The following is a 25,053-nucleotide window of genomic DNA, read 5'->3' on the forward strand; positions in this document are numbered from 1 at the left end:
TTATAAATAGTTAAAAAAATAAATTATTCATATACTATTGATATGATTTTTACTTTATAATTTTAAAACGCATTACATATTCCTAATATTGTAATTTACATAATTCTAACCAATACGCTTATGACATGGGGTCCACAGAAGAAATAAGTTTGATCTCAAGTAGGCTGGCTAGTCGCGGCTATAGCCGATCGCAAACCCAATCAAATAGAAGCAGAAATAATATGATAATATAATATAATATTTTCTCTGTATCTCTAATTACTTGTTTATATTTTTTTTATTTTGATAAACTTTTAAATATTTAATAATATTAAATTTTTTTTTAAAAATTATATTTAATAAAAATAAGATTATAACTTGTTAAATTATTGTATTTTAATAATTGTGCGTTTGGTACGGTGAATAACTAAATAGAGACAGAGAAGATAATATATTAATATTAATAATTTAAACAAATATTAGATTTTGCATAATTGAATTCCAGCTTTTACATCCGCGTTTTCTTCTTCCTCTCTCTCTAACTCCCCCCTGTCTCTCTTTCTCTCTCTTCACTTTCTCCCTTTCTGCTTCTTTTTTTTTTTCTCTCCCTGTTAGGGTTTCAGGGGGCGCCGCTTTTGCTTTGTTCGATCTTCACAAGTTTCAGGTTATTTATCAACTTTTTTTCCCCCAAATATTATCTAATTTGATTTTGGATTACGTTTTATCAACTGAATTTGATGTTTGATCTATTAGTGTCAAAGATGTTTTTTTTTTCAAGTATCGTGTTTCAATGAATGTTTGATGTTTGAACTACGATCTATGCGTTTCTGCTTTAATTTAATACTTTTTTGACCTTATTGTTACTGTTTAATTTTCTTCCTAGTTTGGTTTGTGCGTAATATAGTTAGTTTGGTGGTGTCAGCAAGGACAGTTGTGGGTTATTTAAGGATTTTACTTTTGCTGATTTATTGAGTTTTGAAGCTCTTTTTTTTTTGCGGTAAAGTTTTGACTGTATTGATGTAGTGTGAAATGCTGATAAAGAGGTAATTTTGGTTTTGAGGGTTCTATGATGGTTTATACTTGTTTTTGGCAATGCTTAGTGAGTTTTCATTGTCTTCAGTTGATAGTTGAAGGACTTGTTTTTTGTGATTGTTGTGTTCTTAACTAACGAAAGAAAAAAAGTTGCCTTTTTTATTGGGCAATAGGCTGGCCATTAGTTTTGTTGCTGGATCGGTTAATATTTTGGTCCAGTCCTGTTTTATTTTAGCTATGTATTGTCTGGTAGTGTAATCCCTCAGGGTCTGGGTAAGGTGGGGGTGTACAGTCTTATCCAGAAAATACAAAATCTATTTGCTGGTATATTATGTAATATGTAAATCTGATCTGTTGATTTTCTATATATGGTTACTTATTCTAGATTTGATTTGGTTAAAATTTTCCATGTTTTTATTCCTAACTCGATTGTACTGGTTGGTTCCATTGAACTTCTTGCTGAGGCTAGATTGTATTTATTCCCGTTTAAGAAAGACTTCTTTAATCTAGCAACATGGTTTTCCGGTGGACATTTGCTATGCTTATTTCTGTTTTTTTTCTTTAATAAAATTTATCTACTTTCGTTCTGGCTAATGATTTTGTAGTAGCATTACTTCGGGTGCCTTCATTTGGATGATCCTTGGAATCTAAGTTGGACCTTTTCATGTTTTTTGCAGATATAATATGGCAATGGAAGTCACCCAGATCCTTCTTAATGCACAGTCAGTTGATTCAACAGTTCGGAAACATTCCGAGGAAACTCTGAAACAGTTTCAGGAGCAAAATCTTCCTGGTTTCTTGTTGTCTCTATCTGGAGAGCTTGCTAATGAAGAGAAGCCAGTTGACAGTCGTAAGTTGGCTGGTTTAATACTTAAAAATGCCTTGGATGCCAAGGAACAGCATAGGAAATTTGAGCTTGTGCAAAGATGGCTATCACTTGATATGGCAGTGAAGGCCCAGATAAAGACATGTTTATTACAGACACTCTCTTCTCCTGTGCCTGATGCTCATTCAACCGCATCACAAGTCATTGCTAAGGTTGCTGGCATTGAGCTTCCTCAGAAGCAGTGGCCTGAGTTGATTGGGTCACTCCTTTCAAATATTCACCAGGTCCCTGCTCATGTCAAGCAAGCTACTTTGGAGACACTGGGTTATTTATGTGAAGAAGTTTCTCCCGAAGTTGTGGATCAGGATCAAGTAAATAAAATCCTTACAGCTGTAGTTCAGGGTATGAACGCTGAAGAAGGAAACAATGATGTGAGGCTTGCTGCTACCCGAGCATTATATAATGCTCTTAGTTTTGCTCAAGCAAACTTCAACAATGACATGGAGCGTGACTTTATAATGAGAGTTGTATGTGAGGCTACTCAATCTCCAGAAGTCAAAATTCGACAAGCTGCTTTTGAATGTTTAGTCTCCATTTCATCAACATACTACGAGAAATTGGCTCCATACATCCAAGATATTTTTAACATTACAGCAAAGGCTGTTAAAGAGGATGTAGAGCCTGTTGCTCTTCAAGCTATTGAATTTTGGAGCTCAATCTGTGATGAGGAGATTGATATTTTAGAAGATTTTGGGGGTGATTTCACTGCAGATTCTGATGTTCCCTGCTATTATTTCATCAAGCAGGCTCTCCCTGCTCTTGTACCTATGCTATTAGAGACACTTCTTAAACAGGAAGAAGATCAGGACCAGGATGAAGGTGCTTGGAATCTTGCAATGGCTGGAGGCACTTGCCTTGGTCTGGTGGCCCGGACTGTAGGGGATGAGATTGTTCCACTCGTTATGCCATTCATCCAAGAGAACATTTCAAAGCCTGATTGGAGACAAAGAGAGGCTGCAACATATGCCTTCGGTTCTATTTTGGAAGGTCCTTCTCCTGACAAGTTGACACCTCTTGTTAATGTTGCTTTGAACTTCATGCTTACTGCGTTGACAAAGGATCCCAATAGCCATGTGAAGGATACGACTGCATGGACTCTGGGAAGGATATTTGAGTTTCTTCATGGTTCTACAGTGGAGACACCCATTATTACTCCTGCAAATTGCCAGCTGATAATCACAGTTCTACTTCAGGCCATGAAAGATGCTCCTAACGTTGCTGAAAAATCCTGTGGTGCTCTCTATTTCCTTGCTCAAGGCTATGAGGATATGGGTGCATCATCTCCCTTGACACCTTTTTTCCAGGAAATCGTGCAAGCACTTCTTACAGTTACCCACAGAGAAGATGCTGGTGAGTCGCGACTCAGGACTGCTGCTTATGAGGCATTGAATGAAGTAGTTAGGTGTTCAACGGATGAAACAGCTCCAATGGTTTTGCAGCTGGCTCCTATCATTATGACAGAGCTGCACCAGACTCTCGAAGGTCAGAAGCTTTCATCTGACGAGAGAGAGAAGCAGAGTGAGTTGCAAGGTCTTCTGTGTGGTTGCTTACAGGTCATTATTCAGAAATTGGGGGCTTCAGAGCCAACAAAGTTCGTTTTCATGCAGTATGCAGATCAGATCATGAACCTTTTTCTTAGGGTTTTTGCATGTAGAAATGCTACGGTGCATGAGGAAGCCATGCTTGCCATTGGAGCCCTAGCCTATGCAACTGGTCCCGACTTTGCCAAGTACATGCCTGAATTTTACAAGTACCTGGAAATGGGCCTTCAGAATTTCGAGGAGTACCAAGTGTGTGCTGTTACGGTTGGTGTTGTTGGTGATGTATGCAGAGCTTTGGAAGATAAGATCCTACCTTACTGTGATGGTATAATGACCCAGCTTCTCAAGGACCTGTCAAGTAACCAGCTGCATCGATCTGTAAAGCCTCCAATATTTTCATGCCTTGGTGACATAGCTTTGGCAATAGGAGAAAATTTTGAAAAGTACTTGATGTATGCCATGCCAATGCTCCAGAGTGCTGCTGAGCTGTCTGCCCACACATCTGGTGCAGATGATGAGATGGTAGAATACACAAATCTTCTGAGGAATGGAATCTTGGAGGCTTATTCAGGGATATTTCAGGGCTTCAAGAATTCCCCTAAAACGCAGCTTCTGATCCCATATGCACCTCACATCCTGCAATTCCTGGATAGCATTTACATGGAGAAAGACATGTAAGTGTTGCATGATTCCCTCTGCATTGTACATTTTCTCTTTTTAATAATGTGATCTTTGTGCTGATTTCCTTCCTCATTTTCTTTCGAATTGTAGGGATGATGTGGTGATGAAAACAGCTATTGGGGTTCTGGGAGATCTAGCAGATACTCTGGGCAGTAATGCTGGTTCATTGATTCAACAATCATTATCAAGCAAAGAGTTCTTGAATGAATGCTTGTCATCAGATGACCATTTGATTAAGGAATCTGCTGAGTGGGCAAAGTTGGCCATCACTCGTGCCATTTCAGTTTGAGGTGGCCGCTTTGGTACATACTTTTTTTTTTAGTAAGTCCATGCATGCATATGGTTGTGTCCAGTTGGGGTCTGAGATTGCATTCAAGAGTCTTGTCATTGATGTTATCTGACATTGGAGAAATCTACTCTTGTTGTCGTTAACTCATGCGCCAGCACCATGGGTCGAGGTTTTGTTTTGGGGGGGGGGGGCTACTACTCAAAAGTTGAAAGTCCTTCCATTCAGCATGTGACTTTGCTGGTGATGTGTATTGGGGTCAAAAGGGTCTGCTGTAACTTACTAAAAGGAACTAATCAGGCTGCTGGTTTGTTGGGTTTTCCGTTGGTCTACTATCTACTAAGAAGAGGTGTCCCGTATCATCCCTGTGCTGCCGTCTTCTCCAAGGGCTTTGAGGGTCAGAATGTATAAGGTCAAAGTTTTGGTAGTGCTGATACTTTAAGCCAAAGCTTCTTTGATATTGTCCCATCTATTTTTTTTCTTTGGGTCTGTCAGTCAGTCATTGGTCAAAGCAGCTGCATTTTCTTTATTTCAAATTGCATACATCTCATTCATTTCTTTTGCATATACTGGTCATGGGGTAACCCACTTGTTTTAAAATTTTATATAGGGCATTGTGTTTTTGCATCTTCACATTTCTCTTTCTGGGTTGTTTTCCGGCAGTAGGTATTTTTGCACATCCGTAGCAGATTGTGCCATCCATGAAAGCATGTAAGCTACCTTTTTTCATGCTGTTACGATACAGTTTTTTCCCTCTCCTAAAAGAAAAGGATCATGCTTGTGATCATAAATATATTTGGTTGCTTTTCGTCGGAAGGCATGTCATCAAAGCAATGGGAATTGAAGATCTTCTCTTTAATAGATTCACATGTTGCTGTATCCATTGATTTTCCAGTTTAGAAATGTTGAAATCGTTTCCACAGTACTGATATCTTCTAATTGCTCAACCTCAATTTACCATGTCAAAAATTCGAAAAAAAACAAATGCCGATGGCGAAAAATTTGTTACATTTGCGGAACACAATTCTTTTACCAGAAGAAAGATTGTGTGGGAAGAGAATGTGAAAGAGAACATACATTTGTGAGAGCTTATGCTTGCCTTAGTAGGTAATTCCAAACAATGTAAATGACAAAAAAAGAGACGAAATTCTAAAGGAAAAGAACTTGTTATCATGCTAGAGGAACAGCTGCTGCCATATTCAGCAGTGTCTTAGTGCTTCAACAGCTCTAATATCTATAGACTAATTAAGGTGGTGAAAGGGTTGAATCTCAGTGAATCACGAACATTTACGACACCTTATCATGTATCTAAATAGTTCATAAATGTAACTACTCTCGATGATATCGCTACTTTCTACCTAGGTAAAACGTAAAGAAATAAAGAATTTCAACGCAAGGAGTGTCAAATAACACTGATGGAAACAAAGTGTTTTTGCTACTGGCATTGTTGTCTTCAAAGCATAGAACAAGAAAATTCCTACTTTGTTATGTTTTTTACTGTCTGTTATAAAGATTAGTACTATGATTATTTAATGTGATTATTACTACTTTATTATGCTGTGGTTAATTGGCAATTCAACATTAAATTAGTACTACTAATGTTGTTGTTTTAGGTTCCCCGGCAACCTAAGAAACCATGGTGGAGAACAAAACCTTTTTTCCCCCCCTAATAATTGTACTCAAATTCTCCCAATTAAAGTTACACCATCATTACCAACATTTGATTAATTTAAACCTTGTCTTAATGAATGATTAACAGCCTTAAGTGAAAAAAATTAATTTAATGTGTTGTCTACCTTTTTGGGTAGTGCTTTCCACTTCCACATTATGACTTTTTATTCAAATTTCAACCCTCTAAAAATTAAAAAGGGGGGCTTACATTCATTTCATTTGTAGGCCAATGTCCATTTCTTGTCCCCAAAAAACAATAATAATAAAATAAGTAAAAATAAAATAATTGATTTTTCAAAAGTGACGAAAGCCGAAATATTAGGATTAGAGGGCACTAACAAAATTTACTTTAATTTGATATTTGGTACTACGGAAAAGTTGTCTTTGAGGAAAGTGTTTCTTTTTGGCTATTGAGGAAAGAAAATACAATATTTTCTCGGTTTTATTTCCTGTGACATTATTTAATTTGATACTATGTTTAAAATAATTTTTTTTTTGAAATTTGTGGGTCTAAAATACATATTGTTATTGTTGTAACTATAAATCATTTTATTAAGGGTAAAAAGAAAAACTTTTAAGTTTAATTATTTCTAGTTATAGTAGGTAGCTTCTTTTTTTTAAAAAAAAAAAACAAAAAAAAAATGCTAGTTGTCACATGAAATGAGACGAAATAAGTAATAATAATCAGACGGGATTGATGATATTGTAAAAAGAAATCGACTTCCCCTTTTGTGCAAGGGCAGAGCTAGATGGTCAGAGAACTTCGGTACATAGACAAAAGTTGTCAACTCACTAAAACACAAATAGGAATCATAAATATGGTGAATATCGCAAAAAAATAAAGAGATACAAACCCAAATTAGATAGATATTTCCATAAGGAAGCTATAAAGGACTTTCACGAAACGAAATTCTATCTAAAAAAAATAAAATTATAATTTATATCCGAATAACAAGGAACACAAAAAGTAACAAGAGGTGTGTACATATCAATTGATGAGAATAACATTCATGTAAATGTTCTAACATGAAATATAATTGAATATGTCAAATTTAAATCTTAAATTCGTCAAATATTTTTCTTATTCTATGTAAATGTTTGAGATAAGTCATGAGTCCTTTCCACAGGAAAACAAAAAGAAGATGAATAGTGCAAGAGTTGAGCAACATCCAATTAAATAGAGCACTTTGTAGGGTTTAATTTGATAGTAATATTGTAATATTAGGGGACATATGGGAAAAGATGGAAAAGCATTATGTGAAAATGGATTGGATTGATACACAGCATGAGTTATTGGGGTACACAAGCATTATAGAAAAGCACATTGACTTCTCATAAAGGTGATGTAAACAGAGAGAGCAAGATATATTAAGACTCTAAATGGCACAACTTTAGCCATGCAATACAAATGTCAAAGATGTCCACATGCATATATAGTAACACTTGCTTCTACATTATTATTTTTCGAGATATCGTTGAATTCACACAGACCTAGCGAAAAATAGACTATTACAAGAAGACAAGATTTGTATAGGTTTTACAATATTTTAGGCATGTCACAATACATACATTTACTCTAGTGCCTTTATATATAGGTGTCTTTTCATCCTATCAGAGATTTATATATGCCTATAGAAAATGTGAAGAAATTTTTGTACTTAATTCTTTTATTTTGTATAATATCATATGTAGCTACTTCCAACTTGATTGGAATTCATGAGACATAATTAATATTAATTATTGTAGTTGTTGTTGTTGTTGTTGGTAGTGTTGAAGATATTTTATCGAACATTTGCTTACCTTTTAATTTTCGAATAACTCTGAGATCAAATATTTATGTAAATAGAAAGAATTACACAACAATATTTTTCTTTAATCTATGTTGAGATTTACACTACGATTTTCACCCCGCTCCGCTGATAACTATATTAGGTATTGCACTATTGTATTGTTGGCTCCTATATATATGTTGATGTAACATGTTAGATATGTAGTAAATTAGGTATCATATTAGTGCAACTTTGACTTGTTGTTTGTGGCATATAGGTGTTGCAACTCATCATCATTATGTATACCCCTAATGGGTGGGATGCACCATCACCCCCCACCCCACCCCCACCCCACCCCCTCCCCTCTTCAACTCTCACAATAAAACCCCTTCACTACTCCCCACTCCAAGTCCCCTTAATTCTCAACTTGATCTATTTTTATTCTACTAATTTGGCTAACTCAGCTTATAGTAGGAAAAATTGAATAAGCACACAACTATGAGACCTACTTCCAAAGCATTTGTTCTCTTTGTTTTGTTTCTCATCTTTGTCTCATCAGGTAATTTACTTGCACTTCACGCTATTAGAAATAGAGATTTTTTTCACCGTAAATTAACGAAGAATTTATGATATAAAATATGTCTTTTTTATCAGCTCAGTGAAAAAATGAATGATGGAAATAAGAAAGAAGTGGGATCTTTCTAGTTTTACCATATAAAATGTTTGCTAAGTATTTCTTTTTTCGTTTCACAGTGATTCAATCAAAATATCTATGAAATAGTCATTAGATATTTTTTTTCAGCGAGAAAATAGGGATTTTTATTAGTAGTGTAAGCTGCTTTATTTTTATTTATTTTTTGCTAAAAAATGACAATAATCACTTTTTTTTTCTCACTAGCATAGGGCTTATAATGCGTGTGATATTCATATTATTGATTATCTTTGTTTTTCCTTTTGTGTTATTTATTAGGTACTGTTGAAGGCAGCTTGGGCAATGGCCTAAACCGCATTCACAAATTTCAAAAGGTATTTGTACAATAAAAGTCATTTTTTAATAAAAATATTTTATACGAAAAAAATTATTTTAAAGTGTTTGATTTATTATCAGAAAAATATTTTCTATAAAAACATAAGTGAAATACATTTTTTATACGACTTTACTTAACTATTAACTTCATATTACTTGTGTTAACAACATTTAGACATTACATCAATTTTAAATATTCACAAGTTTCATCAAGACATTATTTCGATTTGCTAATACTTAAAACTTTTATTTCTTTTTTCTTTTCATTTTGTAATATATGTCAATGCAACAAAACAATAAATAGATTTATATTCTTCTTTTAACCTTTAAATATGTCATGTAGAAAAGTGAAATCAAAATGTTATTAAAAAAGGAAAGAGATTATTTTTAAAAAAACATACTAGAAAAGAAAGTAATTTTTTTTTTAAAAAACGGAGGAAGTTTATTATTAGAAAAATCAAAATCTTTGAACAATCATTTACAACTCAAGTAATTATTAAAATGTCATTTGACTAATTATTATGATTAAACTTTTATTGTAAAATTTGATTAGAGGATGAGAGAAATACCAAGAAAGTTGATGGTGGTGGATGCAATGTTAGATTATGACTATGCAGGACCTAATCCCAGGCATGATCCCACTAGAAAGAGAGGTGGCAATCACCCTTGAAGAAACTTTGCATACCGGGGTTCGGAAGAATCAGTAGTTTTGGTTCAGATTCTATATATTTATGTTAAAAAATCACGTAAAATATTTATAAATAATTTGTCAAGAACTTAGTAAGTTGCGTTTTCTAGAATTCAGAACCCATAATTTCAATATCTTTATTCCTCCTATGAGAGTATAGAGATTTTGTTTACAATATTGTTGCCTCAGGGCATAATAAGAATTGCAAGTCTCTTGATGAGATGTTGCTAGAGTTTTGGCTTGTGCCTCTCTGTTATGTAAGCTAGATAGTATTATTATATGTTAGCACTATTATGTTGTTTGAGTTTTGAAATAGTGAAATAAATAAGTTGATTAGAATTATTTGAACATTTTTTAAGTTTTGGAGCAACGGTAAAATTGTTTCATGTATAATCAGCCAAAGAAATTATGTGTGGACCCTTTCATAGTTGTAGCGTAATTATTGATAAAGTAATCGATTGAATGATTGATATTTCACTTGTAATTACAATTCTTTTGCCTAAACGGAACAAATCTAGCATTCAAATTCTCAAGTTATTTCAATGGATTAAAAAATCACACGTTTTTCTGAAGTTGCTTACATATTTACTCAAGAAAACTTTTTTTCATTATTGATAACTTTTAAAACCATAATATGATGATGTACAAGAAAAATCCAAGTGATTTTCCAAAAAAGATTAAATTTACATGTAATTCAAATCAATCGACTTTCACCTCCGTATATAAATAGCTGAAGTCATGTAATATCAAGGGGTTCAATTGGATCCTTTTTGTTGGAAAATTATGATGTATAAATAGGGTAAAAGTACATTATTTTTTTATCTGTTATATACAAAGCATTAAATGAGAATTATCATTATAAGGGTGTCATTTTTTTTCTATTCAAATATATATTTCTGGTGGCCAAGATCATTTCAATTATATATTAAAGTTCTTAGTGTTAGTTCACTATTCATTCCACATTTAAACAGTTAAATTTGGAATTTTCCATATTTTTAGAACATACTATCTAAAATGCTACATAACTTAATTACCTTGACAGGTAAATGTACAAGGCATAATTGAAACTTTATGTTCCTTTTCATACAAAAATACTATATACAATTAACTAATATTACTATCAAACTTCTAAGGGGAAATCATTGTTGATAGCCATATTCCAATTGACACAAAACTGATTGTCACTAAAGCTTGTCCCAGTTCTAACACAACATTCTGTTTCTTTACTGGTAAATTTCGCCAATCCGTCCTCCTATCGATATCGAAACAAATAAAATGTAAATATATAATCATTATAAGTAGTAAAAGACTGAAAAAAATGTCAGATCCTTGCAATTCTGCCTAACAGACACAAAAATGTAAAAAGAAAAAAAAAAGAAGCTTAGCCACTATAACTTAATGACCTTTTCTAATGGTGTGTAATCACATTGTGTCTTCATCAAAAACTTTATTGTATTTCACTTTGTGACTTATATTGACTTTCTTGTAGTTGATAATGATGATCAAAAGGAATATCACAGCTAAATAAGTTTGACTATATATCAAGGGGTTCTCATTTGGTCTCTTTTCGCTGGAACACTGTATATATAAAGGTCATAATTATTCTTCATTTATCTGTTATAGATGTTGAATCCCTTTTCGTGTTTCTACTTCTTTATACTTTGACTTCCGTTGGTCAAAATCCTAGCCCGACTACTTTTATTTCAAAGAACTATCTAGCCTTAAAAGGAACTATTAATTTCATTCTCAAGTCACCTACCAACACCTTAAGTTTCTGAAATTATCAGTAAAAGTACATTAAAAGGTCAAGTGCATACCCCAAATCAGCAATGACAATGCTGACATTATCTTGTGTCCGTCGATCCTGAAATGCAAGATCAAAGAGCTACGTATATATACTTGTGTGCGCGTTTGGAGATTGTTAAGTACAGAATGCAGAAATTTTTCGTACCAAGGCTAACCGTGCAAGAGCTTCACATGCTATCTGTTAGGGGGGGAAAAGAGGCAAGTTATATATGGTACTACAATATTGCACCAAAGCTAATTAGGCAGATGATATTTCTTACCTGAACATCACCATGCTCTCGAAGCTGGTTCCTAACGAAATCCACTATTTCATCGCTGAAAAAGTAAGACGAAAAACTCTAATGAGATCATGATCTTTGAAAGAGTCAATTGGATGTAGTGTCTAATGATCCTGTTTTTCCAGACCTTTTCATGTAATCCCATAATCCATCAGATGCTAATAGTACAAATTCAGCATCTGATCCGAGATTCACCTGTAAAACATCTGGAGATGCTATAACCAAGTCTCCCCTGAACTGAATCCTAGTAAAGTAAACAGAAACAAAGCTTTTACTTGCAAGAAGTCATAATGATGTACTCTATGGTTTACTTAGTCAAGTTCCCTAATTCAAACTACCAAGGCAAATACGCTATATAAATGTCACGATTAAAATCTTGAACATGAGAATTGACAGTTTGTACTTCTCAGTGATGCATGAGCCAGTGCGGCCTTATAATCAGTATGATTTGCAGCTCATGCAAGAAATGGAAATTACCGAGAAATGAACTTTTCAGACCATCTGCGTTCTTTAACCCCTTTCTCCAGCATCCTAGTAAGCAATTATCAGAAAGAACGCGTTATTTTTTTTCCATGGCAACAAAGAAATGCAAATGAATAGAGCATATGCTTCCTATCAGTTTAGAAGATAATCAGAAAGAACGTACTCTTTCTTCTTTGTCTTAAATCTCATATCACCAAAAGCACGGGATACTGAAATATCATTACAAATTCTTCCATTGACAATCTGCAGACATAATAGACATCCAATGTCAACACGCGTGGTGACCAATGTTCATCCTGAAAGCAACAATACTGGACTCATAATTTGCCCTATCTCATATACTCTCTCCGTTCAAATTTGTTTGTCTTACTTTCATTTTCAGTTCGTTCCAAAAAGGATGTTTCTTTCCTCTGTTCGCAACTCTTTAATTTTTACTATCCACATGTCATGTCTAAGACAATAAGATTCAAAAGTCTTCCTTATTTTCTCAAACTCTGTGCCAAGTCAAAACCAAACAAACAAATTGAAACGGAGGGAATATTATTTTGGCAAGTCATTTACTTGTTTGCATTTGTAGATATTGAGAATTTTGATCAGTATTTCAAGAAAGAATCCTGAATATAAGTAGATGAATAAAACAATCGACTATTCTAGGGGACGCTGGGAGGGGTATAAGTGTAGGAAACACACCCATCCACCTGCTTCATTTATTCTTCTGATTTCTTGGAGAGAAACCTTGTTGTTTCCATACGGCCTGTGTGAATTGGTTAGTATCTCTGTTTTTCCAGATCGGGACAACACCTGCATTATCATTCAGGGATTCCAATGGTTAAAAAGAAACACATATCCATCTCGAAGAACATATCAACAACAAGCATTTCATTGTCAGCAGGAAATGAATGCTCATTTACCACAGATGAATCTCCAACATGTGCGATGATCAATGTATCATTCCCAACAAATAGAGCAGTAGCTGTCGCACCAGATTCATCTTCCTTCTCGCTACTCTCAAGCCTTTTCCAAAAAGAAACAGCATCTAAAATTCCATACAGAATACAATATGAAACTACCTGGATTCTTTTTTTTTTCTTTTCATTTACATGCTGCAGTAGCTTACCGGTTCAAGAGTTCCCTATCCGCATTTTCAAAAGCTTCTTGTAGTGCCTTCCTGATTGCATTTAGGTCCTTTCTGTTCAATAGCGGCCCTCCTTGTAATGCTAGAACACATTCTTTATACAGCTCTTCCCTATTAATAGTACATCTGTTATCCAACTATGCAGAACTTCCAAAAGTAAATCACACATAGAAACTACATAAATCTCGCTATCTAGTAAAAGACACTGTAAAGAAAACGGAAACTCTGTAAGTTATGTTGAATCATATAATCCTTCATATAAAAGAATCACTCACTTAATCATATCATTAACCCACACACACCTCATGTGCAGGTTTGAATTCTTTCTTTATCTGTCAGTTTTGATATCACATTGAATTGTGTGATCATCTCCATTAAAAAAGTCCTAAAGCTTAAGACTTTTAGACGAGAGTACAGTCACACAATTTAACAGCTCAACAACGAAAGGGCCAACTACATATGCGAGTTTTGACATACCTAAGGAACTTGACAGAGGAGAAGCCAGCATGGCCATCAAAAACAGCAGCATAAGTGAAGCCATCAAGATCATCCGATTGAACGATAACAGCATCATCTTCCATCTCTTCACGCGGACCTTGGACCATAGTTGAACCCCATCTGATGCCAGAAACACTGGTAAAAGGAGCTGGCGCGTCGATAGCAATTGCAGAGCTGCATCTTCCTCTGCCCTCTCCACCTCCACCTCCACCTCCTCCAAGAGGCTTCTGTATTATGCTCTTTTTGGATGTAATTTTGTAACTGCAAATTTTGTTTAAAAGAACTTTTTGCAAGTGGGGACTAGATAAGGCCATTGATGAAATATGGGGGAGTCTTGGTTCTCACCAGACTGAAGTTAGTGTAAGATCGTCCCCTCAGTAAGCAGAAATTTGCTTGGTTATGGTTAACCAAGGATAAGAAGACTTGGAAGGCAGAATCCATAACTGGTTTTTAACCAATTATTGACCACTAGTTGATAGCCAGATGGGTACTTTTTGTGGTTTCTGGGCCAGAGTATTTGGGCTGAATACTTCCTTAAGTAGTGGCCCAATATTAAGTAACTCAAAAACTGTTAGTAATTTTGTTTGTGTATATATAATGCTTTACCCAATGAAACCAGTTATCTGTCTTAAAAAGGGAAATTAGCTAGTATGGAAATGAAAATGTATCTGCATAGAATATTGTACTGCTTTTTGCAATGAATAATTAAATGCAGAAACAGATCGTATTTTTTTATTTTTTTGAAGTGCTATGATTTTTTTAACTCTCATCTTTTGGCATTAAATCCCTCAGTAGAAAGTGTATATATATACTAGAGAAGTGCTATATGAATACAGAAAGTATAGCTAACTAATGATCTACAGTAGTTCGTCTTTCAAATATCCAGGGCCTGGCTTGAAGGGGTCAGAGTCCATGTATGCTTCTGAGCGATAAACACCAGCATCATTCATACGATTACTAAGCACGTGAAGGATAGCTTTCTTTGCACCATACTCATCTCGGTTGTTCTCGACATACTGTTTGGCCTCTGCTGCAATCTCATTGACAAAATCAAACCGGTTGTCCTCGTTCAGTAATAATCTATGAATGTCCATCGTCAATAGTTTACCCCCATCCCTTATCTTCCTCACTTGCTCCTCAAGGAATGGAATCCTTTCCATTTTGGCATCTAATGTCTCATCTTTCTTCGTCTGAAACCAAAATTAGAATATACAACAAGCAGGCTATTAACAAGTTTTCAGCATGATTCAAAACAAACATTAACGATAAAGATTAGATTCTTTTCTCGCCCTTCCACCATCATATTGAAAGAGAAATAAGAAAGGCTAGAAGTTTTTAAATCCTAATCTATAAAGGTACAAAGTTTTATAAATGACAAGTCAACCACTGTGGAATTCAGTATACCCCTCTCCGTAAGTAAGCAATCTCGTCACAATTGTGTTAACCATTATCAAGGAGTAGTACTGTTGTGTTTATCTTATGGGCGCTTGTAAGAAGTTAATGTTTTGCCTAGAGAATACCAGCTAAGAAAAGCTACATAAAACACTTGCACATAAAAGCTTAGAGATGTTGGAACTAAAGATTCCATCCTCCATCCTTACAAAGATTAAAATCCAACCACCAACAGTACACATACAGATAAAGTCCTGAGTGAGGGGTCTATCAATAGTCACTGACTGGAAAACACATAACAAATTCCATGTTCATGTAGTACTTTGAATTGCTGAGAGTTCAACTATTACTTAAAGAAAATTCAAGAGTCATAACTTACAGGTTATCTTGAGTTCCATAATTTTGATTATACTGATTAGTTTGAAGTCAAAAAATTCTTCAAAGTATTTATTTGTAATTAACTTAATATATATAGTAAGTGAGCCTAATGTGACGTCCCGCCATCCATTCAGGCCGAACGCCACCCAACGAGGCAGCCAGCAGGCGCAGCAGGCGCAGGGGAGCAGGCTGACCACGCAGGTCAGCAGCCAAGGAGGCCTGCAGCAGCTGAAGAGGCAGCAGTTTCAGCTGTTACAACAGTTAGTGGGGCGGCTGTTACAGAAGTTACAAGTCTTTGAGAGGCTTGTGGAGATCATGGGGCAGACTAGGAGCATCTAGGAGTCCTTTTTGGAAGACTTAGAAGCTTGTCTTGTAGGCATAGTCTTAGGAACTTGTATAGTTTATTTACTAACTCTTAGGCAGCATTAGAGTAGTATAAATAGTAGATTACTTTACTTGTAAAGCATCCAATTATTTTCAAGTAATAGAAGTTCCTTCTTCCAAAGTTCTGTCTTACTTCTTATTTTCTTAGCGATCTGAGTTTTAGGCTTACTAGAGTTTGCAAGAACGTGCAAGAGTCGTGAGTAAACCGTCTAGTGCCGCACGGAACTTAGTCCGAATCAAAAAGTCCGTGACAGTTGGTATCAGAGCATTGGTTTATCGTAGGAAAATGACGAACGGAGGAAACGGTGGCGGCACCCCCAACGTTCAGGGAGGAAAGAAGAACAAAAAGGGAAAGAACAAGAAGGGCAATGAACCCAGTCTGCCCAACCCTCCACCGGGCGACCTGCCAGCAGGCAGTCTTCCACCAGGCGACCTGCCATCCGGCAGTGTCCCCTCGGGCGACCTGCCATCAGGCAGTGTTCCACCAGGAGGTTTACCATCAAGCGATCTGCCAACAAATGATCCTCCACCAGGCGACGGACAAACATCTTTCCAGGAGAATACAGATGTGGAAAGTGAAGACGACGTCAGCGACGACGTTATAGACGTCACTGTTGGACATGAATGGATTGCCAGCGTTGAGAGGGCAAGACTTGCTGTTGAGATTTTGGGGCAGCGCTTGAATGGTTTGGACAGCGATGTTAAAAACCTTGAAGAAAATTCCCTTGAAGAAGTTAACATCATCCGGAAGGAGTTGGATCTACGCAAGCGGACTGAATTGGAGTTGAAGGAGTCCATTACCTCCTTGGAGTTCAGGTTGTTGGATGCCACCACAATGATCCAGACCCTGAAGAACAAGGTAGTAGCCCTCGAAGAAGAGAGGGAGGTTGCAGCAACAGCATCACTTGGCCAGGAGAGGGAGACCAGGGTCGAGGTTCCCAAGCCACCAACATTTAAGGGTGTCCGAGACGCCCTAGAGGTAGGCAATTTCTTATGGCACTTGGAAAATTATTTCAGGTGTAATCGGGTCAGGAGCGATGCAAGCAAGATCAACACTGCCGTGTTGTATCTTTCCGACGTAGCCATGTTGTGGTGGAAACGCAAAGATGCCGAGATCAAGAGGGGCACACGCACCATCGACACATGGGAACAATTCCTTGAGGAATTCAAGAAAGCTTTCTTCCCCAACAATGCTGTTTATGAGATGAAGCGCAAACTTCGGGAGTTGAAGCAGACGGGAAGTATTAGGGCCTATGTGAAGGAGTTCACAATCTTGACCCTCCAGATTCCCCAACTCACGGAAGATGACATGCTGTTCACCTTCATGGACGGGCTGCAGAATTGGGCGAGGACCGAGTTAGAGCGGCGTCAAGTAAAAACCATCGATGAGGCCATCACTCAAGCCGAGACCTTGACAGACTTCAAACACGATCGTTTGGACAAGGCGAAGGGCAGGGAGGCAAAGGGCAGTCAAGCTAAAGGTGGGGGAGACCGTGGCCGAGGCAGAGAACCGTCGGCACAACCCAAGCAGCAAGACACACCCAAGTCCGATGGCAAACGGTTCGAACGCCGAAAGTTCTCGGAGAAGCGGACGCAGTCCAGTAGAGGAGACGGGTGCTATATATGTGGCGGACCACATGGTTACGCTAGGTGCCCAGAGATGAAGAGCCTTGGTGCCATCGTCCGTGAGCAGAAGGAAAAGGAGGCACAAGACAAGGCGAAACCGGCAGACACCACTCAATTGGGCATGGTTGGAATCTGTGGTGCCATAGCAAAGCAGGCTGACAACCCGGGGGATTTCAGCACACAATATATGGATATCTCCATCAATGGGCAAGCAGTTCGGGCCATGGTAGATTCCGGGGCTGAGGCTAACATCATGACCAAGGCGGCGGCAGAGAAATTGGGACTGAAAATTGTTCCAAGTAACAATCGCCTCAAGACGGTCAATGCCCCACCAACTCCCGTGTGTGGAATTGCTCATGGGGTCGGCATCACTTTAGGACGGTGGAAAGGTAAGACAAACTTTACCGTAGCTCCTTTGGATATATCCGATGTCATTCTTGGGCAGGAATTCTTTCAACGTTGCCACACGATGATCGATCCCTACCTTCAACAACTCATGGTGATGGAGGGGGAAGGGTCTTGTATGGTGCCTCTTATTAGGGTGCCGAAGAAAGACGGATATGCTCAACTGTCGGCCATGCAGATTGTGAAGGGCCTGAAGAAAGGAGCGCCAACCTTTTTAGCCACCATCGCAAGTTCGAGTGAAGACCATGGTGCTATGCAGCCACTGCCACCTATTATAGAATCTGTTTTGCAGGAAAACAGTGATGTGATGCCGGAGGAGCTGCCGAAGACACTACCTCCAAGGCGCGAGGTAGATCACATGATTGAGTTGGAGGCAGGAGCCAAGCCACCTGCGCTTGCACCTTATCGCATGGCTCCGCCCGAATTAGAAGAACTGAGGAAGCAATTGAAAGAGCTCCTCGAAGCCGGTCATATTCGTCCATCAAAGGCACCCTATGGAGCGCCGGTGCTGTTTCAGAAGAAGAAAGACGGATCGATGCGTTTATGCATTGACTACAGGGCGCTCAACAAGATCACAATCCGGAACAAGTATCCAATCCCACTGATCGCAGATTTGTTCGATCGTCTTGGAGAGGCCAAATACTACACCAAGATGGACCTCCGGAAAGGCTACTATCAAGTGCGCATTGCAGAAGGGGATGAGCCAAAGACAGCATGTGTGACCAGGTATGGAGCATTCGAATGGTTGGTGATGCCCTTCGGCTTAACCAACGCACCTGCCACATTTTGCACGCTGATGAACGAGATTTTGCATCCCTACTTGGACCAGTTCGTAGTGGTGTACTTAGATGACATAGTCGTCTATAGTAGCACTTTGCAGGAGCATGTAGAGCACTTGAAGAAGGTCTTCAAAGTTTTGCGGGAAAATCAGCTCTATGTCAAGCGGGAGAAGTGCGAGTTCGCCCAACCAAAGATACATTTCTTGGGCCATGTGATCAGCCAAGGTGAGCTTCGTATGGACGAGGCAAAGGTAAAGGCGATCCAAGATTGGGAAGCGCCTACAAAAATGACCGAGCTACGTTCTTTTCTTGGACTTGCTAATTATTATCGCAGGTTCATCAGCGGGTACTCCGCTATTGCTGCACCACTGACCGAGCTGCTGAAGAAGAACAGGCCTTGGTTGTGGAGCGTGGAGTGCGAGGAAGCGTTCGAGGGTCTTAAGGCTGCGGTTACTAAAGAGCCAGTCTTGATGCTGCCTGATTTCACTAAGACCTTCGAAATCCATACGGATGCTTCTGATTTTGCCATTGGGGGAGTCTTGATGCAGGAGAAGCACCCCATAGCATTCGAAAGCCGAAAACTGAATGAAGCGGAACGACGGTACACTGTGCAGGAGAAGGAGATGACAGCCATTGTGCATTGTTTACGCACATGGAGGCATTATCTACTAGGCTCCAAATTTGTAGTAAAAACTGACAATGTTGCCACTAGCTATTTTCAGTCGCAGAAGAAGATCACACCAAAGCAGGCTCGTTGGCAGGATTTCTTAGCTGAATTTGACTACAACTTGGAGTACAAACCAGGAAGGGGCAATGTGGTAGCCGATGCATTGAGCAGAAAGACTGAGTTAGCGGCCATCTCCTCAGTCCGTAGTGAATTCCAAGGCGCAATCAAAGACGGTATGCAACGCGATCCGGAAGCCAAGAAGATTATGGAGCTAGCTGCTCAAGGCCAAACCAAACGGTTTTGGGTAGAAGACGGATTCTTGCTTACCACTGGCCGGAGGATCTATGTACCAAAGTTCGGGTTCATCAGGCGGCGTATTATCAAAGAAAGCCACGACACTCCGTGGGCTGGGCATCCGGGACAGAAGAGAACGAGGGCGTTAGTGGAGGCCTTCTATTTCTGGCCACGTATGCGGGAAGAGATTGAGCAGTACGTGCAGACTTGTCTAGTGTGCCAGCAAGACAAGATAGAGCAAAGGCAACCAGGAGGGCTGTTGGAGCCGTTACCCATAGCTGATCGTCCATGGGAGAGCATATCTATGGACTTCATTACTTCTTTGCCGAAGTCAAACGGGTTTGGCACTATTATGGTCGTAGTGGATAGATTTTCCAAATATGCTACATTCATGCCTGCCACAGCCGGTTGTACTGCTAAGGAAGCTGCACAATTGTTCTTTAAGAATGTTGTGAAGTATTGGGGGCTGCCGAGGTTCATCATTAGTGATCGGGATCCTCGTTTCACAGGGAACTTTTGGAGTGAACTCTTTGAGATTCTTGGTTCAAAACTTCACTTTTCCACCAGTTTCCACCCCCAAACTGATGGCCAAACTGAACGTGTCAACGCCTTGTTGGAATGCTATTTAAGGCACTATGTTAGTGCACATCAGAAGGATTGGGCTAAGCTCCTAGACATGGCGCAATTTTCTTATAATTTGCAGAGGAGTGAATCTACAGGGCGCACACCGTTCGAGTTAGCAACGGGCCAGCAACCCCAAACTCCGCACTCATTGCCAACATTGTTCGAAGGGAAGAGTTTGGGCGCTTACAACCTTGCCAAGGGTTGGGAGGAGCAACTCGACCTTGCCAAATCTTATTTGAGCAAGGCGGCAAGGAGGATGAAGAAGTTCGCCGACCGCAAGCGTCGTCCCACCAACTATGAAGAAGGTGATATGGTTTTGGTAAAGTTTAATCCGAGGCAGTTTAAGGCGCTTAGAGGCATGCATCACAACCTGGTGCGGAAATATAAGGGTCCGTTCAAAATTGTTGCCAAGGTGGGTAAGATTTCATACAGATTGGAGTTACCTCCACACTTCAAAATCCACCCGGTCTTTCATGCCAGCGTCCTTAAGCCTTATCATGAGGACAAGGACGATCCCAGCCGGAACAAATCACAACGGGCCCCTATCACCGTTACTGCCTCGCATGATCGTGAGATTGAAGCTATCATAGATTACCAAGCCAAGCGGAAACGAGGACAACAGGCCAGTGCCATGTTTCTCGTACATTGGAAGGGACAAACTCCGGAGGAAGCCACATGGGAGAAGTACGAAGACTTGTGGCAGTTCAAAGGCAAAATTCAGGAGTTCTTGCAGCAGTGCGTCGCGGTCGTCGCATCATGGGGTGGGGGAGATTGTGACGTCCCGCCATCCATTCAGGCCGAACGCCACCCAACGAGGCAGCCAGCAGGCGCAGCAGGCGCAGGGGAGCAGGCTGACCACGCAGGTCAGCAGCCAAGGAGGCCTGCAGCAGCTGAAGAGGCAGCAGTTTCAGCTGTTACAACAGTTAGTGGGGCGGCTGTTACAGAAGTTACAAGTCTTTGAGAGGCTTGTGGAGATCATGGGGCAGACTAGGAGCATCTAGGAGTCCTTTTTGGAAGACTTGGAAGCTTGTCTTGTAGGCATAGTCTTAGGAACTTGTATAGTTTATTTACTAACTCTTAGGCAGCATTAGAGTAGTATAAATAGTAGATTACTTTACTTGTAAAGCATCCAATTATTTTCAAGTAATAGAAGTTCCTTCTTCCAAAGTTCTGTCTTACTTCTTATTTTCTTAGCGATCTGAGTTTTAGGCTTACTAGAGTTTGCAAGAACGTGCAAGAGTCGTGAGTAAACCGTCTAGTGCCGCACGGAACTTAGTCCGAATCAAAAAGTCCGTGACACTAAGCTAGCTGTTAACTTTTGGAGTTAGTTTCACGGATTAGTAATAGCTCAGTGTTATTACTACAAAGCTAAGATATAAGATATGTTACTCAGGTTTTCAAACATAAGAAAAAATCTATTTCTATTTCTGCCATAACTTTCTCTGAGCTATCCCCTTTTTTCATCAACTCAAATCCTCTATTCAAGAACTATAAAGATGTTTGATTAGGCAATAAAGTCAGCTTTTCACCATCAAAGCATGCCTTCAAGGTTAAATACACTCTATTCCTAGTCAGACCATAGAAGATCACCAAATATTAGTGGATCCACAAGAGATGATTCACTATATGAAGTGAGAAACAACAAGAGATGAAGGCTAATTTGTGGAGGAAAAGAAAACATAACAAACCCTAAAGTTGTGCAATAAAGCTTGATGGACAAAAAGAACATTTTAGCAAAGGCTGAAACAACTACAAGTTTGTCTCAAGAACCCAACCTTGACAAATATGGGTAAAAAAGTTTGGGGACGTTTGGTTCACATATTGGTTAGTAAGGATTATAATGCAAGAATCCTTTATGATGTGATCAATAATGAAAGAATTGTTATGCAGTGATTATTAGTAAAGAAAAGATTGTCACAAATGAGTTACTTAGTCTAAAAGGGCAATTTATCTTTAAATAGTTTAATCTCTACATTGCTACTACATGTGCTATTATTTTACATTCTATCAAGCATAAATAATATTAAAGTCATGCATAACTTAATTCAGGTATCATTTAGTACTGCCAACCAAATGTTGCATTTTATTTATGAAGCGATAATTTTTTGTGTATATGGTTGACCATACGCTATATTATCCTATGGACCAACGCAAGATTTTTACTGAGATCAATTGTTCCTATACCATCAGCAAAAGGACCCCTTAAAAATATCATTATTCTATGAACAACCAGGAAATAACAAATAAAACTGGAATGACATAAAGAAGATTAGCATGCCTATAGGCAAGGATGACATGCACAGATCAAGAAATAACAAATAAAATCTTAAACTATGAGGAATATGCTAGCTTTCACTCTTTACTTAGGGGCCTCATACGAAAACCTAATAGCAGGTAAAAACACGAGAAAGAACCATCTACCAAGGAATGACATGTACTTAAATTCAGATTACTGCTCAAAAATGATATACAGATGGTAAAACATTTTGCCTTTGCAGCAACCACAAAACCAGAATATCGGAGCATGGACATGATCAACTATTAAAAAGAACCCAGTCAGAACTGAGCCGCATACATACAAAGCCCCTATTGAATCAGAAGCCTTAATTATGACATCTCGAGCCACAGATACTCAGGATCTAGTGTTCAGCCTAAATCATTTGGACATACAACTAGTCAGGATAACAGTACACTCTCCAAACTTGGTATTATCTACTTGCAGGGTCCACCAAACAAGATCAACACACAAATGCAATAAGTGAAATCATCATTTCCCCTACCTTCAATTTCTAGTGGGTTAGGTTTTGCATTATCATCCAGAGAGAAGTGATGTACTGACAGAAAGCTTGAACCCCTGATGTGGGAGATCTGTTAGGTTTCAATATCTATCACTTTGCCTACAGTGGTTTGTAGTTAATAAAAACATAAAATCCAAGCAAAAAGGAAAGATGGCTAGCTTGATATGGCACATAAAATGGGTAAAAGGGTCTGATTCAGATCAAATGTGGATATCATCCCTCTTCTAAAGACGATACAATCAATCTCAAGTAACAATTCTAAGAATTCAAAAACTAATTAACCAAGAAATTCATCGTTCAAATCAAGGCATCCAAAATGACTTAAAGAAATATAAGTTCAAACTTGGAAACGAAAACAACAGCAAAGATGAAGAAAAGTATTATCAGCCTACAATAATATATCAAGCATAGTCTAATATGTCTACCACAAATATAGTTTTCACTTGAGTTACACCAAATATACCCACGGTGTAAAGAATATTTAAGCAAATCTACTCACTTAAAAGCCAACTATAAACAATTGTCTATGCCCATGATTCTATAGTAAGCCTGACTTGATGTAAGTAACCTGCCAAAATCAGTGAAACTGACAACAAAAATCGATTGTGCATATAGCTTAGATCCTTTCAACTATAGCCCATACAAGGCAAGCACAATACGTACGAAACATCCTACTCTTATATCTAATTCCGGTAAATTCAATGGTGCACATCGAAAAATAAACATTAAAACAAACAGAATGAAACGAGCAGGAAAAAGCACGAATCAGAGTTCCTTAACTTACCAATTTTCTTCGCCTCCATATTCGCCTTTCTCCACGGCCTTCATTTTTAGAATTCGACGCACTCTGTACACCAAACTAAAAACAAAAGTTACAAACACTTGTGCAAAAAAAAAAATCACAGCTGAAAATAGATAGCGACGGCTACGAAGAACTGTCACCTGCGCCCGAATACACAAGTTCACGCGTTTTTTATTTTCAAGTGCTGCAATTCTCTGCATTGAAGACAAATTATCATTCTCCGGATTCACAAATTAAGAACGGAGAGTCAAACTGGAAACCGGCGAAGATCCCGGCGAATATAAAACAGGATAAAAATAGAACGAGGAGCTTACGGGGAAAGTTTGTAGTGTTGAAAAGCTACTGAAAGTCAGGGTTGATGCTGCCATTGTTTTTCGCCCTTCGATTGTGTTCTTCTCCCTCTGATAAAAGGGGATAACGCAAATGATATCCTACTGTTTCTTTTTTCAAACTTTGCAAGTTAATTTATTGGCAGTTAGACCCTGATGTTTTTAAAAATGTTCCATTATGCCTTTGTTATTCATATTTGTTTCTTGATTTTCGTAATTTTAGAGCAGTTTCGCAAATATAACATCCTACAAGCCCTCTTTTTGCAATACTTCCTCCGTCTCAGTTATTAATTACTCCCTCTGTCCCAAAATGCGACATTATTTTCTTTTTTGGTCGGTCCATAAAAAAATATCATATTTTTTTACATGGTAAGTATTTACAGATACAAATTCTTTTTTATTCTTGTTGGTTTTACTTAATTTTAAATAGTACTACTCTAAAACGTTTGAGGAAAGAGAAAAGTGAGTCTACTTCGATTTGATAAACAATTCAAAGTTTTCATTAATTTCTTAAACTCCGTGCCGGGCCAAAAATGCCACATAAAATGGAACGAAGTGAGTATTAAAAAAATACACCTTATATTAAAAATATGTTTTTTAATATGAGAAAATTATATATAATAGCAAACTAATAACCTAAAATAAACGGAGTAGCTATGGTTTAATTTAATTGTACTCCATAGCAAACGTTTGCAAAAAATTGTCAGGCGCCTCTCTCCTAAGTATCTCGCTCGCCACTCTCCTAACAATCTCTCGCTCGCTTCCTCACTTTTTATACAAACACAAATGTATAAAAATTGTTTCTAATTGTATAA

General features: G+C 38.1%; 4 protein-coding genes across 5 annotated transcripts; 2 read left to right on the top strand and 2 right to left on the bottom strand.

The window, feature by feature from the left end:
• The first annotated feature begins 384 nt into the window (after window positions 1–384).
• On the top strand, window positions 385–5,330 carry LOC101263498 (importin subunit beta-1). The gene is made up of 3 exons (XM_004234936.5): window positions 385–643; window positions 1,689–4,112; window positions 4,210–5,330. Exons 2-3 carry the CDS (start codon window positions 1,696–1,698, stop codon window positions 4,406–4,408), a joined length of 2,616 nt encoding a protein of 871 aa, XP_004234984.1. The 5' UTR covers window positions 385–643; window positions 1,689–1,695; the 3' UTR covers window positions 4,409–5,330.
• Window positions 5,331–8,247: 2,917 nt separating this feature from the next.
• On the top strand, window positions 8,248–9,902 carry LOC101263194 (uncharacterized). Its single transcript, XM_010319732.2, has 3 exons — window positions 8,248–8,404; window positions 8,816–8,871; window positions 9,426–9,902. Exons 1-3 carry the CDS (start codon window positions 8,344–8,346, stop codon window positions 9,540–9,542), a joined length of 234 nt encoding a protein of 77 aa, XP_010318034.1. The 5' UTR covers window positions 8,248–8,343; the 3' UTR covers window positions 9,543–9,902.
• Window positions 9,903–10,552: 650 nt separating this feature from the next.
• LOC101262900 (protein phosphatase 2C 57) lies at window positions 10,553–14,472 on the bottom strand. The gene is made up of 11 exons (XM_004234935.5): window positions 13,740–14,472; window positions 13,245–13,373; window positions 13,039–13,141; window positions 12,818–12,928; window positions 12,291–12,370; window positions 12,122–12,175; window positions 11,772–11,888; window positions 11,627–11,681; window positions 11,512–11,544; window positions 11,378–11,424; window positions 10,553–10,812 (listed from the first exon to the last, which is right to left on the bottom strand). The coding sequence occupies exons 1-11, from the start codon at window positions 14,072–14,074 to the stop codon at window positions 10,689–10,691; spliced, it is 1,188 nt and encodes a 395-aa protein (XP_004234983.1). The 5' UTR covers window positions 14,075–14,472; the 3' UTR covers window positions 10,553–10,688.
• On the bottom strand, window positions 14,466–24,377 carry LOC101262600 (protein PLASTID TRANSCRIPTIONALLY ACTIVE 7). 2 transcript variants are annotated; one of them, XM_010319731.4, is made up of 4 exons: window positions 24,224–24,377; window positions 24,050–24,103; window positions 23,892–23,966; window positions 14,466–14,950 (listed from the first exon to the last, which is right to left on the bottom strand). In XM_010319731.4, the coding sequence occupies exons 1-4, from the start codon at window positions 24,275–24,277 to the stop codon at window positions 14,618–14,620; spliced, it is 516 nt and encodes a 171-aa protein (XP_010318033.1). In that variant the 5' UTR covers window positions 24,278–24,377; the 3' UTR covers window positions 14,466–14,617. The 2 variants fall into 2 exon arrangements, with proteins under 2 accessions (XP_010318033.1, XP_004234982.1); XM_004234934.5 differs by having other exon boundaries at window positions 23,892–23,954; window positions 24,224–24,376.
• Between the last annotated feature and the right edge of the window lie 676 nt (window positions 24,378–25,053).

The sequence above is a fragment of the Solanum lycopersicum genome, chromosome 3, assembly GCF_036512215.1.
Source record: "Solanum lycopersicum chromosome 3, SLM_r2.1".
Taxonomy (NCBI): Eukaryota; Viridiplantae; Streptophyta; class Magnoliopsida; order Solanales; family Solanaceae; genus Solanum; species Solanum lycopersicum.